Source organism: Gobius niger (assembly GCF_951799975.1).
Source record: "Gobius niger genome assembly, chromosome: 18".
NCBI classification, from domain to species: domain Eukaryota; kingdom Metazoa; phylum Chordata; class Actinopteri; order Gobiiformes; family Gobiidae; genus Gobius; species Gobius niger.
Window position 1 is genome coordinate 7,403,345 of NC_136869.1, and position 15,607 is coordinate 7,418,951.

At 41.1% G+C, this 15,607-nt stretch overlaps 1 protein-coding gene across 3 annotated transcripts; it reads right to left on the reverse strand.

Annotated features, from left to right (window-relative positions):
- Positions 1 to 1,646: 1,646 nt before the first annotated feature.
- mynn (myoneurin) lies at positions 1,647 to 11,357 on the reverse strand. Of its 3 annotated transcripts, none has more exons than XM_079576405.1 (9): positions 11,315 to 11,357; positions 10,708 to 10,758; positions 9,334 to 9,604; positions 7,143 to 8,149; positions 6,900 to 7,059; positions 5,233 to 5,411; positions 5,008 to 5,100; positions 4,778 to 4,903; positions 1,647 to 2,280 (listed from the first exon to the last, which is right to left on the reverse strand). In XM_079576405.1, the coding sequence occupies exons 3-9, from the start codon at positions 9,597 to 9,599 to the stop codon at positions 1,823 to 1,825; spliced, it is 2,289 nt and encodes a 762-aa protein (XP_079432531.1). In that variant the 5' UTR covers positions 9,600 to 9,604; positions 10,708 to 10,758; positions 11,315 to 11,357; the 3' UTR covers positions 1,647 to 1,822. The 3 variants fall into 3 exon arrangements, with proteins under 3 accessions (XP_079432531.1, XP_079432533.1, XP_079432532.1); XM_079576407.1 differs by having other exon boundaries at positions 9,334 to 9,601; positions 11,315 to 11,350; XM_079576406.1 differs by lacking the exon at positions 11,315 to 11,357 and adding an exon at positions 11,028 to 11,125.
- Between the last annotated feature and the right edge of the window lie 4,250 nt (positions 11,358 to 15,607).

Sequence of the window (15,607 nt, forward strand, 5' to 3'; positions counted from 1 at the left end):
TCACCTAAAGCAAAGGTTGATTGAAAGTGTAAAATAAAATAAAAAGACACAAAAAGCACAATGAGGAAACGACAGCTAATGCCTTTGGCCTTAACACTCGAGATTATTTTACATAGCGTTTCTTATCTGTAGTGTCAAATCTACAGGGTTTGATCAAATGAGAAAACACAAACACAAAAGCATTAAACGAAGCACTTTTTAAGCCAAATTAATGAAGTATGATCAGTTAGCCCACAACTGTTTATCCTCCAATAATAATAACAGTGTTAGGACTAACTCAGATATAAAGAGCTAAAATGCTGACATGAGTGACCACTAAAGAAAAAGCATAGTAAATGTATAAATACAACTTTCATAATGAATAAAGTCAGAAAAATGAAGCAAAAACTATTAAGCATTTTAACTGGAACACATCATTGCAAACAGAACAAAGAACAATGGCCGATTAGAGCCACGTTCACACAAACACGGGTATTTTCTGAAACATTTCAAGAGGAAAATGAAGAGTTTGGAGTAAAGTTCTGTTCTCTGGTCTATTGTCATGGTAGAAAGAGAAAAGTTATTCCTAACGCAAAGCTGTGAAGAGCCGAATCCTTTCTCTTGAAGTGAAATGTTTGATAACTGGTCATCTATATAATACTTTTGACTATAAAATCTTATCACTACACTGTACAAAGGTTGACAGGCAACAGTAGGCACGCAACAGTTTTGAAATATTGACTTAAATCTGTAAAATTAAGAGTGTTTGCTTTATGTACGTTATTGCAATATTACATGGATAAGCTTGAGTTTGCTAAAATTATTCTTTTGAAATATTATAAAGAGGTTTATGGCTGAGAAATAAACAGGAGAAGAGGCGTTCGCTCCTATGCGGACAGTTAGCAAGTCGGCTAGTCCGGGAAACGTTTCAGTTCCATTAGCCGTTAGCATTAGCCGTTAGCATTAGCCATCAAACAACGCAAATTATCAACGACACAGATGTTTTCTGATAAAGTCAACCCATCGACCATATAAAGTTGAGGTCAAAGCCTAGATAGCAATAATTAGTGAATATAAAAAATCTTTCGAGATTTTACTTTAGAGAAGAATTAGCGTATAAAAGTGGCCTCTGAGCTAAATGCTAAAGCAGAATCAGTTACAGGGTTTACACCGGCAGAAGCGAGCCAAATTTAATGCTTTTTAATGCCAAATACTACATTTTTTAAAGTCACAACCGCAAGAAATCAGCACATATTAAATTTCTTAAGATTTGCAAACTTTACATCAAATAGAGGATTGAGAATTGGACAACACAGGCAACTTTCTACAACAGATTATGCTTTAGACCACCATTTTGGTCATTTTGATGAACTTGTACAGTAAAAATTGTTGAACATTTTCCAATAAATGCCAGTTTGATTACAATTGACTGCCTCACAGAAACCCTGAGTAAAATTTGTTTTTTTTTGTGGGGTCAGATACACATTGATTACCCACCGAACATCATCTTATATGTTAATGATAGAGAAACCATAGAAATTATATAAATGCCACGCCATACTTTGATATAGGAGCGGGGAACATTCATTTTTATGGGAATTCAAACAGTTTGTGGAGTTGTTGGATAGAGATGTACTGTACGCATGTGATTTCTATAGTTTATGACAGTAGTTTCATGGTCTATGTAGTCTCCAGCTTCTAACATGCTTCAGCAACAAAACAACACATTTTAAACACGACTTCATCATAGTATTGTTAATGCACAAGTCCATGATAACGTTGCTTTTGTTATTTTCCCATACTGTTACACACCTACGTCCAAACAGGTTTTCCGGTCCAATGTTTACGTGTTTGTGGGCGCCTGTTCCTGCTCCGTGCTGTCCACCGTTTGGATAATGACGATTTGCTCGAGGTTCGAGGCCGGGGAGCTGGGTCGCAGCTGCTCCACCAGAGCGTGGAGCGTATCCGACGTGATGGTCTGCTCCGGTCCCGCTTCGAAGCTCACCTGCGCCCCCTCCGTGCTAATGGGGGCGTGGGACGGCTCCGCCTTGAAGTTCTGCAGGAGGGCTTCGGCCGTGCCCGAATCCATGGTGACTGTGGCGGTGCCCGCGTCCATGTCGATGCCGGTGTTGGCGTCCGTGACCATGGTGAGGGCGGCGTCCGTGTCCATGGCCATGTCTGATTTGGGGAGGGGCGTGCCGGGCTCTGGGTTGGACGGCTCGGAGAAGACTAGACTCTTTTGGTCCTGGGACAGTTTACTCTGGACGAAGGCGACGGGGTGACTGGACGCCAAGAGGACCACTAAAGAGAAAGATGCAATGATAGATTTAATATGTGAATTGGATATATTGCATTAAAGTGACTTTTAAACATGCTTGATGTTTCACATTTTACTATTTAATCTCTTACCTCCCGCCTTCACCCAGCACATTTTCTCCAGTTCGGCTTTACCCAAATCTAAAAGCTTCTCAACCGGAGAGCAACAGTGTCACGCTTCATTGAAAAGCTAAACCTTGTCGCTGCATTTTTGTCACATTTTAAAGGCGTTTTTGTCTCTTTTTTATCATGTTTTCTTAGTTTTTTTGTTGTGGTTTTTTCATCTGTTTCTGTTGCTTTTTGGTTGATGTTTTGTCACTGTCATGTGTTGCTAGTAGCGCCCTCTGTTGGCAGCAGGAGGAGCTAATCAGAATAAACAAAATAAAAACCTCCTTTTTAACCTTCTTTAAAAATGCCTTAAAGCTTAAAAATACATTTATAATAGAAACATTATTTTGGGTGCCTGAGCTCTGATATTTTACCTTTTATGGTTTGAAAATATGTCTCTGTAGGAATTAAATGGCAACAATGAAATGCAGGTGATAGAGCTGGTGAAAATCTTAACTGAGGGGCTCCTCCTTTCCGGTTGGACTATGGCGTGAGCAGCTCCAGCAGTGCGTGATAAACACACTTCAAGCACAGAACAGCTCATAATCGACAATGTTGGATAATGGGCTTTTGGACAATGAAGCAATTGTATTCAGGAAGTACAGACCGAGGCGCTGACGCCGTAGAAGAAACTGCTCAATTTAGTTTTGTTCGAGGATTCAAGAGGCTAGATGCAAGTTGGCCATTTTATGCTCACTACTGCCACCTCAGGTCATACATGTAAGTGCAGATTTTATATTAAAGGTCCTATATCCTGCAAAATCGACTTTTTGGAGCTTTTAGCCATGTTGTTATGCTATTTCCTTATCAAAAACACCCCCAGAGTGGTTTGTGGCTTCATTCACGCAGCTCTCCGCAATCCTCCTGAATCCTGCTCTCTGAGCAGCTGCTCCTCCCTCTCCTCGTGAACGACTGACCTGTTCAGTTGTGTCGTAACAGCGGAACGGAAGTGCTAAACGTCTTAATTCTATGCTTACGGCCTGATTTTAATTTGTAAAACGGCGTTTTCATTATTTCTGTCGTAAGAGAGAAACAAAAAGAAAAATAAATAAATAAATAAAAATAAAAATAAAAAAAGGATGTGCCCGAGGTGCTTCCAGGTCAGCTGTGGCCAAAACAAACATCCCTGAGCGTCTGAACAGATCAGTCATGTTTGCGCTGCAGCTGGAGATGGAGCTTGTTACCTACTCTGGACACACCTGTTTTTTATTCTTAACTAACGATAATGTCACGGACGGAGAAAAAGAAGCGCGTTTGGCGACGAGGACGAGGAGTTTATTCAACCTTTTTCAGGAAGAGGCCACTCTTCATCAGAAGTTGTTTTTTTCTCATTATTTCGGCGACTATCAACCAAAATATTGTTTTTCTGTGACTGTCACTGATGGATGTTTGGTGAACCTTCGCCAGAATCAAAGTGGATTAACTTTTATAACCAACGCGAGTCCCACAATGTAAACAGCGATGGACCAGAGCGGTGAGTCAATCCAAACGCGTGTTAGCTTGTGTGTTAGCATATTAGCATGTGTGTTAGCCATTTATGAAGCTGTGTTGCAGATGTCAACTCTGTATAACAGCATCGTGAAGCAATATCACTTATTGCTGTTTATTTATATTACGGTAAAGTTGTATGTGCGGAGAGAGGGGGCGGAGTTAACTGAATCGAAGCGTTGTGTCTTCCGGGTTCGAAAAATACCTCCAGAAAACACTTATATTTATCACAAAAATGAGTGCTACATAATGGTAGATGTACAATATATCATATAAATGCCTATACTTAACTTTGGAATGGCTAAAATAGCATGATATAGTCCCTTTAAGCTCGTGCATGACGGCACTTCGGACCCGAATTAACACCTCTTTGAGTGACAGTGCAGGATTTTAGGATTTTTGAGTGTCCAGAAAAGCGCTATATAAAACCAATGCATTATTATTTTACACCTTGCTGGAACATGTAGGGGGAGGAAAATACATAATTTGAACATTTTTAAACTCTGTATAGTCCCTTTAACTCAAAACCGCATGAATGTTGAGAAATACAGCTAGTAAAAAGAGTAAAAAGTCAATTTTACATGATATGTCCACTTTAAAACGGTTCGAATTATGCTTACGAGCACTTCTGGAATCCATCTATTATGCAACAACACTCAGGAAATACAAATCGAAGCGCTTTCTTTAGAAGAAGAATGACGGAAGGAAACGAGAATACCTGAAAATGCACGAATGAAGCAAAATACTGTATGAATGCAAAGAGATTCTTAACAATATCCATCCGTTTAAAATAACCCTCCATATGCTTTTGATGAGGAAACACACTCACACCGCGTTCAGTGTGCTACTACATTGCAATGAACTAAAAGCTACTCAAGTGCTTTACCTGCTCTGGCTCTCTCTTTGTGCTGCCTCACTTCGTCGGCGTGGGCCTTCTCCTGATGTTTGATCATGTTTTTGACGCTGGCAAACCGGTTTCCACACAACAGACACTGCACGCCGTTGTTCCCCTCTGCAACAAGGTTATACCACGAAAAATATTCACCATGAAGTCCACCCGTTTGCAGCTGAAGTGGTTGCACAGAATCAGGGTAAACGTCGTTAAAGGGCACCGACCTGGATGAAGTCTCCGCATGTGCTTCTTCAGCTCCGACGACGTGACAAACTTTGACTCGCACTTCGGCTGCGAGCATTTGTACGGAGTCTCCCCTGAAAAGAAAGTTCAAGTTTAGAAAATAACAGCTTGATCTTCACCCTTAGGCTTTGCCAGGTGACGTCATTTAGAGAACAAGGGTCTTCAGTCAGTAGCTTAGGCCTGTGAGTGTATGTATATGTTTTTACCCGTGTGCTTCCGTGCGTGGGCGATGAGCGAGGACGACACTGAGAAGTTCATGCCGCAGAGGTCGCACTGATACGGCTTCTCTCCGGTGTGTCTGCGCTTGTGGTACGTCAGAGTGCTGCTCTGAGCGAACGCCTGGCCACAGATGTCACACACGTACGGCTTCTCCCCCGTGTGCAGCCTGCAACACACGAGATTATACATTAATACATCACATTGACCATCTCTGCTGCTTCACAAAGACCGTGTGTTGTGTTTTAAGAAGATGCGCTGGAGTTTTCTTTCCCACTTTCCTCCGGTCTGCTCCTGTGTCTTTCTCTCACTCATTTCATTCATTCATTTCATTTATTAATTTATTTGAATGGGACAGTGCATATTAATGAACAGACAACTAGTGCTGCAAATATGCCGGATTTAGCTCTAGGCTAATTTCCATCCGCAGTCCCATAAAAAACAAGACAAGAACATACAAAATATAAAACATGTAAGCCACAACACAGAGATTACAGACAAAACAGGCAAGGACAACAACAACACAATACATAAAGTGCATCTCTTTCATACTCTGCTCTGAGCGGACCGTTTGACTGCGCCCCTTTCCCTCGAGGCATGAAGACGATAAAACTAAAACACTTTTGAAAACTCCATGGCTTATTAAGAGGTTTTACTTTTGAGAGCAGACAAGGAATATCTAAAACAGAAATAACCATTTTTACAAGGGTTATGTTATTTTAATGGGCCTAATTGTAGCTACATTATGAAATATTAATGACTATATTAAGGACAGTTTTCTTCATATGAAAGATCAAGAGACTTTTTTAAGTTTAGTAAAATGATTGATGATAAAATGATTAAAAAACAAAAAACGAAATTTTATTTTTTGGCCGTATCGCCCAGCCCAATCAATTTGAAGTTGCAATTTGACAAAGAGCAAAGACTGCACTATCTGTAGATAACTAGATAGATAAATACTGTGCAAGAAAACTGCTAACTCTGTAGTTAAGATCTCTGCAATAGTTCATAATTTGAAAGCTTTTATCTGATATAAACCAACGTTCCAGGGCATGTTTAGCCTCTTAACCCCGGCCTCAACCAAGTGCATTTTCTCCAGTTCAGCTTTACAGCCTAAAGGCCAGTGTAACGCCTCATATGAAAGACCTACAAAACTGATATAAACTGATTTTTTTCATTGCTCTTTGTTGTCACTTTTTGGCAATTATTCATCACTTTTCTGTTACTCTTTTTGTCTCTTTTTGTTGCATATTTGTCGCTTTATTTCGTCACTTTTCTGTTGCTCTTTTGAGGCATTTCTGTTACTTTTTCATCACTTTTCTGTTATTCTTTGGTTGCTTTGTCATCAAGTTTTTGTCGCTCTTTTGTTGCTATGATGACACTATTTTTCCAAGAAGCTTTTAGATTTGAGTCATGCCAAACTGACCAGTTCAGATGGGGGGTAAGAGGTTTAAAAAGTGCCATGTAAACTCACAACTGCATTACTTTGCCAGAAAAATGTGTGTGTTTCTAAAACCATGGAGCCACAAGCCAGATTGTGCCTTATACCAACAAACTCGCCCCTTTCCACTGTAATTCTGTAGAGACTGGCCATTGTTTACCCACAACAGCACAGGAGAGCGTGCGAAGTGCCTCACTACATCTGTGTGACAATCACCTGATGTGTATTTTGTAGTTGGAGGAGGTGGCGAACTTGAATCCGCAGCGCTCACAGGTGTAGGGCTTCTCTTCTCCGTGATGCATCCGACGGTGAGCCACGAGCTGACACTTCTGAGCAAAACACTTGTCGCAGCTTGTGCAGGCGAACGGCTTCTCACCTGGAGACATAAAAAACACACACAATCCGGGGTTTAGCGCTGGCTCAGAGCGTCTAATCAAATCTTCTTTCATCTCTCCGTACCTGTGTGAATCCTGAGATGCGTCTTGAGCTGCGTGGCCTGTCTGAACGTCTTGGAGCAGAAGATGCAGGCGAACGGCTTCAGCCCTTTGTGGATCTTCTCGTGGCGCCTCAAGCTGCTCTGGTCTTTAAACACTTTGTTACACTCGGTGCACGACAGCGACATCTCGTTCACCTCCGACGGATCCTGCTCGCCGTACTCCTTCCCGTCCTCTCCCAGCTCCCCCCCCTCCTCGCCGTCCTCGTCCAGCAAGACGTCGGACCTCCTCGTGCTCCGCCCTTTTCCTCTCCCCTTGCCGCGCCCCCTCCTGCCCCTCCCGCGCCCCCTCCTCCCGCCATATTTGACTCTTTTGGGCTGGGGTTCGTCGTCGTCCTCCTGCGACGGGCTCCAATCGGCCGAATCATCCCATATATCTTGGATTTCTTTATCCAAATATTCTTCTATTTCTTTATCTGGCTCTGCCGGAGACGCCTTATCTGGATCTTCTTCAGACGCCTTATCTGGGTCTTCTTCAGACGCCTTATCTGGATCCTCTTCTGACTTCTTTTCTGGATCTTCAACAGATGCAGTTTTAACGAGGCGAGGTCTGCCCCGCCCGCGACCGCGCCCTCTTCCCCGCCCCCGCCCCGCAGCAGGACTCTCCTTAACTGTATCCCCGACCTCGGCATCCTCACATCCGAAAAACGTCTTAGGTTTCCTCGCTCTCTTTTTGCCGGGAGTGTATTCAACATCGTCGTCGTCCATGAGCTCCATCATGGCTTCGTCTTCCTCCTCGGGTTCCGTTTCCTCGTTCTTCATCATCTTGTCAGCACCGGTCACGGCGGAGATGCACAGAGGAAGCGGGGAGTTGGGCTCGCCGTCTGATTGGTGCCCGGGGCTTGTCGGGGAAGCGGCGCCCGCCTCTTTGTCGGCGTCGGATTCAGCGGACTGCGGAGCGTCTGGGAAGTTTTTTACGGCGTCGGGCATTCCCAAAAACAGGGCAGCGCGGCGGACAGCGCTGTGACGTGTGCTGGAAACAGATGAGATTATAACATTAGATAGAGTTAGACTTGTTTCTTGACAAGTACAGTATACAACAACATGTTCTTTTTTTTCTTATTATACCTTAGTTTGCATCTAATATAGTGGAATGAAATTTGTTTTGTCCAACTTAAAAGGGACATTTTTATGCTCACTACTGCCACCTCAGGTCTTACGTGTTACTGCACCTTCTATATTAAGCTCGTGCATGACGGCAAATCAGATCCGAATTAACAACTTTTGAGTGACAGTGCAGGATTTTAGAGGCAGTTGTGGTGAACAGGTCTGAGGTCATTCTACACATTAGGACATTGCTGGAACAATTAGGGGGAGGAAAATACTTAATTTTAACATTTTTAAACTCTGTATAGTCCCTTTAAGTACATTGTAAAAGGACTATGCACTAATTGTAAAGCATTCGTATCAATTCCATGAACTTGCAGGCTCGCTTTCAAGCATTTCAGTGTGAAAGTTGAGAAACATGTCCCTGTTAACAACTCAGATACTACAATTGTGTTAGGAATGTTTGGTCCATAATTAACATTTTTATGATAAGATAAGATAGGACTTTATTGATTAAACAGTGGATTCATTCACTTTCATTTGCTGGCTCACTCTTCTATTGTTTGTGATCGAAAATCAAGTACAGGCCTTTAAATAATCCTCTGGACAATTAACAAATTATATTTAAAGCAGGGCTGCAAAATGAATAGCAATTGAAAATTCAAGGGCATAACATTCACTACAAATACTGCCTTTGCTCTGCCTGATCCCGTCAGATCTCGGGAGCAGGAAGGGCCAGGGAGACCTTTTAGGACCAGGATGCCAGGATGAATGTGAGTGGTTGATGATGGGCAGAGGGCCCCTCATGGCACACTGATGGCACAGATTGGCAGCCTCGCTTCCATCAATCTACCCCTGGGGCAGCTATATAACTTACCATCACTGTGAATAATGTGAATGAATAATGCACGACATGGTAAAGCGAGTTTGAGCGGTTGGAAAAGCGCTATGTAAGACTAATGCATTATTAAAAAGCTTTCTACCAACATGTCTCTAATGCAGCCATCATCCCGTTGCTTTCGAGTTAGACAAACATTGCTACACAAAAGAAACTGCTAATTCACAACAGCCCAAACATAAAACAATCTCACAAACCAAGCAACCCTTTACCTGCTGAGGTTCATCTGCCCGGTGTAGACAAACTCCAGCAGCTTCTCCAAGGCGTAGCGGCTGACCTTCTCTGGGTCGAGGGTGGCCGTGCCGTGCCCTTTCATGGCCAAAGAGGAGAAGTATTTACTGAAGCAGGCGAGAATGTTCCGATGGGCCCTGAACTCGGCGTCTTTGACTTTGATGGTGATGTCACACAGCAGGTCCATCTCGCGCTGCTGGTGCAAACGCTGGAGGAGCAGCTTCCCGTGGGCCGCCACCTGAGCCATGGCTGCTGTGCAACAAAAACATGCAGAATGATGACCCATGAAACAATAACGGGTTTTTAAGCTAAATACCTAAAGTGCCTCTGATCCTTCTGTATACTTTTAATAAGCAAAGTTATATTGAAGACATTTCCAATAAGATAAATACGTTTTGGGGGGACCATTTATAAATGGTCTTGGTGTCAAGGACATAAATGAGATCCAAATGTTTAAGGTTAGTGTTAGATCGTCTGCTCCGGAGGGACAGTCTGCTGTGAAAACGTGAGATATCATGACACAAATTAAGGTTAGGGCCAGGGAAATGGTTAACCACTTAACTCCCGCCTGAACCGAGAGGATCTTTTTCCTCACGTCATCAGATTTTTTTTCCAACATATTTTTGTTGGGTGTTCAACTCATTTTTGTAACTTTTTTGTAATTTTTTATCACATTTTTGTCATTTTTTCGTAAATTTTTAATCCATTTTTTGTCACATTTTTGTCACATTTTTGTCATTTTTTCGTCAATTTTTAATCATTTTTTTGTAACATTTTTGCCACTTTTTCAGAAATTTTTCGTCACTTTTTTGTCAATGTTTTCCCACTTTTTTGTCACATTTCCATCATTGTTTTTTTTCCCATCACTTTTTTCCAGAAGCTTTTGGACTGGGGTAAAGCCAAACTGGAGAAAATGTGCTCGGTTCAGGTGGGAGTTAAGGAGTTAACTTTAAGGATTAGGGTTAGGATTATTTGTATTTTTAGACAAACCAACTCATAGATCTAAACAAAATCACAGCAGACCGTCCCTCCGGAGCATACGATCTAGCACTAACCAATGTTTAAGGGGCATCTTGTTGGACCATATTTTTTACCCATAAAATATACACTGAGATGTTTTTACTGCAAATATAAGTGTTATTTCAGACTGAGCAAGTACAATGTCTTAACATGTCAGAATAAGGAATGGAAAAATTATCATGAAAAATAAAACAATAAATTAACAGCTATGTTTTTTCACTTCCAGGTTTTATCTTAATGTTTGCTAAAAAGTATAAATTAATAACCAGAGCGGAAACCCGTTAAAGCAGATGTCTTTACAATTAACTAACGTAGCTTAAATGTGTACGACTTACTCAAAATGACGTTGTTCCGATTTAGATGGATTTAGGCTGCGGTCGCTCCGTCTGTAAAACAAGGATAAAAAACAACATGAATCAGAAGACTAAATGATTTGACGTTATAGTAAACATATAGTATTAATTTGAAAGTGCATTCTGCATTTGGAGCCTGACAGGTGAGATGAACACAGTTTTGAAAATAAAAGCTCGCAGTTGCTTCCTGACTAGGCCTCGCACAGATGCTAACGCTAGCAACATAGGCTTAGCTCATATAAACACGCATTTAAAGGCGGAGTTTGAGCAAATGCACAACTCCACAGTGATTATACACCTACTTGTTCGCCCCACAATCCATTTATTTGGTGCATTTTTGTGTAAAACAGTGGTATTTCTCAGATTGGCGCTAGCTGTTGTCGTAATGGTAAAAAGCGCGGAAAACGGTGAGCTCTTATTTCGAAAGTTTGATGTTTTGCACCGGCACTGCGAGTGTAAATAACTCAGATTTCTCGGTAAGGAATTGTCACATTCCACTTACACACATATGTCGGTAATTACAGGGAAAACGCGCTTTTAATTGGTCTATTTTGACTAAAAGACAAAGTAAATAAAAGCACAAAAGTACCTTCTAATATCCGAGATCTCCAGCCATTACCCCGAGATTTCCGAAGTTCTCGCGATCATTCGTTGTTCATCAAAGAGCTGCAGTGGGTCAAGAGAAGGAGGTGTGTAGCGGGCGAAGGCGCAGGGAAAGAGGATTCTCACTCCTTCTCACTCCAAAAAAAAAGACATTTGCTAAACATATTTATTAGTTGTTTTAAATTCCAAGCAATACAACTATTTGCTAATTTTGCCAATGCTTTTTAACACTACCTTCAGACGCGAAAGTAATCCAAGAGGACACTAGACCAGATTGTTTGCCAATCTTCTCCCCCCAAAAAACACACTAAACTGCGTTTCTCATATTTTCTGCCCTCGTAACATAACAATAACATAAATTTTCCTCGAAACTTTGTTCAACATGTCAAATATTTCTAAAGGTGTCAGGAAGATTTACGTCTCAGCAAAATTACAATAATTTGCCGGCAGGTGGCACCAAACCACTAGTTTTCACAGGGGTGCACTTAGGCAAGTGAAAGGTAATCAGGGACACGGTGCAGGTATTTCAGACATATTTATTTGTTGGACCAAAGAAATAACCATGTTTGAATGTTTGAACATTTTTTTTAATTCAACAGAATTCAATAATGGCACAGATATCAAACAGTGTATTGTCCAGAGTTAAATTAAAAATAACTTCACAACTGACATTTAAAATAACTAAGCCTTTAAATGGCTAAACAATAGTCCATGTGCGGTGCATCTTAGTCACTCTGGGAAGTCCATGGAAAGTCCTTGAGTCATAATCTGGTGACTTGTGTGTCGCTTATTGTGTTGCCACATGCCACAGGTCTCTCCAGTATGAAGTCATCCATATAACGACTATTGTAACCGATGATAATAACTGATTTCAGTAAAGTTTGCGTATTTATGTCGACCTGATGGAATATTTTTTGTTGGGTCTGAATGTTGCCATCAGTAATTTCAGCTTTTCACCAATGTGGGGTTGTATCTCCTGTCTCCTGATAATTTAACACCTAATACATTTTTTTATACATATATTTCAACCAGATGCGTTGGAGTTACCACAAAGAGTACTTCAACTTCAATGTTCTGTGCGGTAAAGTATAAATCAGCACAAAAACTTTTCCACTTTCCACAAAATCCAAACCGGTGGCTGTTACCATTGAGCTCACCACCTAAACTACATTGACCTTTCCTGCCCCAGTTGCGTTGGGATCTTTAAACTCTTTATATGCATTTCATCCACATCATCTAATGGTGAAACAGGCGCACTCAGAGCAGGTTACGCAGGCTGTTCAAGTCCTCTTCGTAGGAATGTAAACCATTAAGTCTCTACGACAGAGAGAGGGAGAGTATGATTCACCATGTGGGTCAAAAGACACAGCACAGAGAGGCCTGAAGTACAGTATCCAAAGCCAGTAATGTACTTTCAAAAGGTGCTCTCTTGAATTGACAAAATACATGATACTTTTATGTGAATTTATAATATATTGTAATTTTGACATCCAAAACTGTACAACTGTGGATGAGAGCGATGGAATAAGTCTGCTGCTATTGTTATTGTCTCTGAATGCTTATATTGCAATGAAATAACAGGGTTTTTCTCCCGTATTCTTCAAACTCTTCCATTTTTACCAATTTGTTGCATGATTAGTGTAGACGTTTTATGATTATTCTATTTCTCATAATAAAGGTCATTATTTAAAAGGGGTCAGAAAACAGAGGAGAGTCAATAGACCAGCAGCTAATCCACACAAGTCGTCCATCACTTTATATTGTTGTGTCATTTTGATTTTCTCTATGTGCTTTTGATAATAAAGCTCACTGAACTGAAAACAGTCTGAACTTACTTGTGTATTGCACATTAAATGCATAGGAATTACTATAAAAACAAAAATCAAAGTGTTCGGGAAGTAAAATAATAGTTCTCTGGTGTCTAAACAAGAGAAAAACGAGGCACTTTTCTTGCATATAACTTATCTATGTTCATTATCTAAAGAACAGAACAGACCCTGCTTAGTTTTTCTTCCTTTCATAAACGAATTACTATTTTCCACTGGCTTTGTTTGTGTGTAAAACGCAGGAAGCAGCTGCTTAGCATCCATTGTGCTCTGTCTGTCCAAATACGAACTACAAACATCCATCCATCCATTTTCTTCCACTTTATCCGGGGCCGGGTCGTGGAGGCTTCAGTCTCAGCTGAGATGCCCAGACTTCCCGATCCACACACACCTCCTCCAGCTGTTGCAGATGACACTCAGATCTACGTGTCACTGACGGCTGGTGAACATGGGCCTGTAGATACTCTCTGTCACTGCATCCAACAGACCAGTTTGTGGAGGCAAAACAACTTTCTATATTCAGACAAAACTGAGATTATTGTTTTTGGCCACAGACACAAAGACAAAGTGTTATCAGTCACCTTGAGTCTCTCTCTCTGAAACCAAAAAATCAGGTTCGAAATCTAGGAGTAATCATGGACTTAGACCTGAACTTAAACAGCCACATCAAAACAATAATAGGACCAAGAGAATTACAATAGACTAAAATATGCCTGACCCTACGCAAGCTAAATGCGTGATACAAATGTAAATCATTTTGAAGTTTATAACTAGAAACAACACCACATAACTATTGGTACCAATATCAGAAAGAACTACAATGTATACCTGTGATTAAACTCGAATTAAGTAAGATTAATGACGTAGTAATTCTTTTTAGGCATACTTCGTCAAGTGTTCTGTTTATTTTGGTCCATTCTACAAAATGTACAAATGTAAGAAGCTGCTGTGTTATGTATTTAAATGCTCTTCATGGAACATTTTGTGTGAAGCTTAAAACTGATGATTGTATCGTTAAAAATCGGTATCTGTTTAGCTCAGGAAGGACTTGCATCAAAAGTCAATGTGATCTAGACCTAATAATTGATTATGTTATGTAAATGTACATTGAATTGAACATGGGGTCGGCACTTATAAGCTTTTTGCTTCAGCCGACTCCATTTTGAGCATCCACACTGTATGAATTTTGGAAGATAACATGAATGTAAAATTGCTCAAATAAATTTATGCACTTCTGCACTTAAACTAATAACATCAGCAGCTTTTTACCATCTGAAAAACATTGCTAAGATCAGAGGAATAGTGTCTAAACCAGACAGACCTATCCATGCATTTGTCCCCAGCAGGTTAGACGACTGTAACGGCTGCTCACTGTCAGAGCTGCAGAACATCCAGAACTGCTGCTGCTCAAGTCCTGACAAGAGCCAGGAAGTACGACCATATAAGTCCAGTGCCTCCGGTCTGATTTATACTGTAATTGATACATTTTAGGTTGATGTTTTAATTGATTTTATCTGTTTCTGTAATTTTATGCAACTGTGAAGCACTTTGAATTGCCTTGTGTATGAATTGTGCTCTACAAATAAACTTGCCTTGCCTTGTTCTGGGGGGTTTCCTGAGGCGACACCAGGCCAGCTCGGAGACATAGTCCCACCAGCGTGTCCTGGGTCTTCCACAAGGCCTCCTCCCAACAGGACATGCCTGGAACAGCTCCCACGGGAGGCGACCAGGAGGCATCCGGAACAGATGCCCGAGCCACCTCAGCTGCTCCTTTCGACGTGAAGGAGCAGCGACTCTACTCCGAGCTCCTCCCGGGTAAGTGAGCTCCTCACCTGATCTCGAAGGATCCTCATCCCGGCCGCTTCACACTCGGTTGCAAACCGCCCCAGAGCAGCTGAAGGTCCTGATTTTAGCCAACAGAACAACACACTACAAAAAGTAAATATCAAGCATTGGCTCAAATGACTTGAATTGAGGAAATGCATCTTGTTTTGAGCGGTTTTCACTCATTTAGACACTTTTCCTGATCAGACCAAGTTTACTTTGCTTGTTTGAGGACATTTCAGACCAGTTCTAGGGTAAATCTCGCTTGAAATAAGAAAGTAAAATTGCCAATGAGATAAGACCAATTTTCTTACCCCATTGGCAAAGAAAATGACCTGAAATAAGGACGAAATGTATCGAAACGAGTCAGAAACATCTCAGAACAAGTGAAATAATCTAGGACAAATGCCCAAGAACTTCTTAACTAGTCAAAACAACTAAAATTTGGATTATTATGCTCAAATTGAGATGTTTATACTGATCTGGTTAAATACTTTTTGCAGTGATCGTGTGCAAACAATAGAGATGAGATCCTGAGGTTCCCAAAAACACTACCTTGCAAATGAAGAATCAAATCAATACAAAAATCAATGCCCATCATGGAGGCTGATTTAATAATCTACTGTTCC

What these genes read in the sequence shown, in the direction of transcription:
- mynn (XM_079576405.1), bottom strand. Translation starts at nt 9,599, where the DNA reads ATGGCTCAGGTGGCGGCCCACGGGAAGCTGCTCCTCCAGCGTTTGCAC. An exon ending in GGGCAGATGAACCTCAGCAG is followed by an intron (nt 8,150 to 9,333) that starts GTAAAGGGTTGC and finishes ATCTGTTTCCAG; the next exon opens with CACACGTCACAGCGCTGTCC. An exon ending in CAAAGAGAGAGCCAGAGCAG is followed by an intron (nt 2,281 to 4,777) that starts GTAAAGCACTTG and finishes CTTTCTCTTTAG; the next exon opens with TGGTCCTCTTGGCGTCCAGT.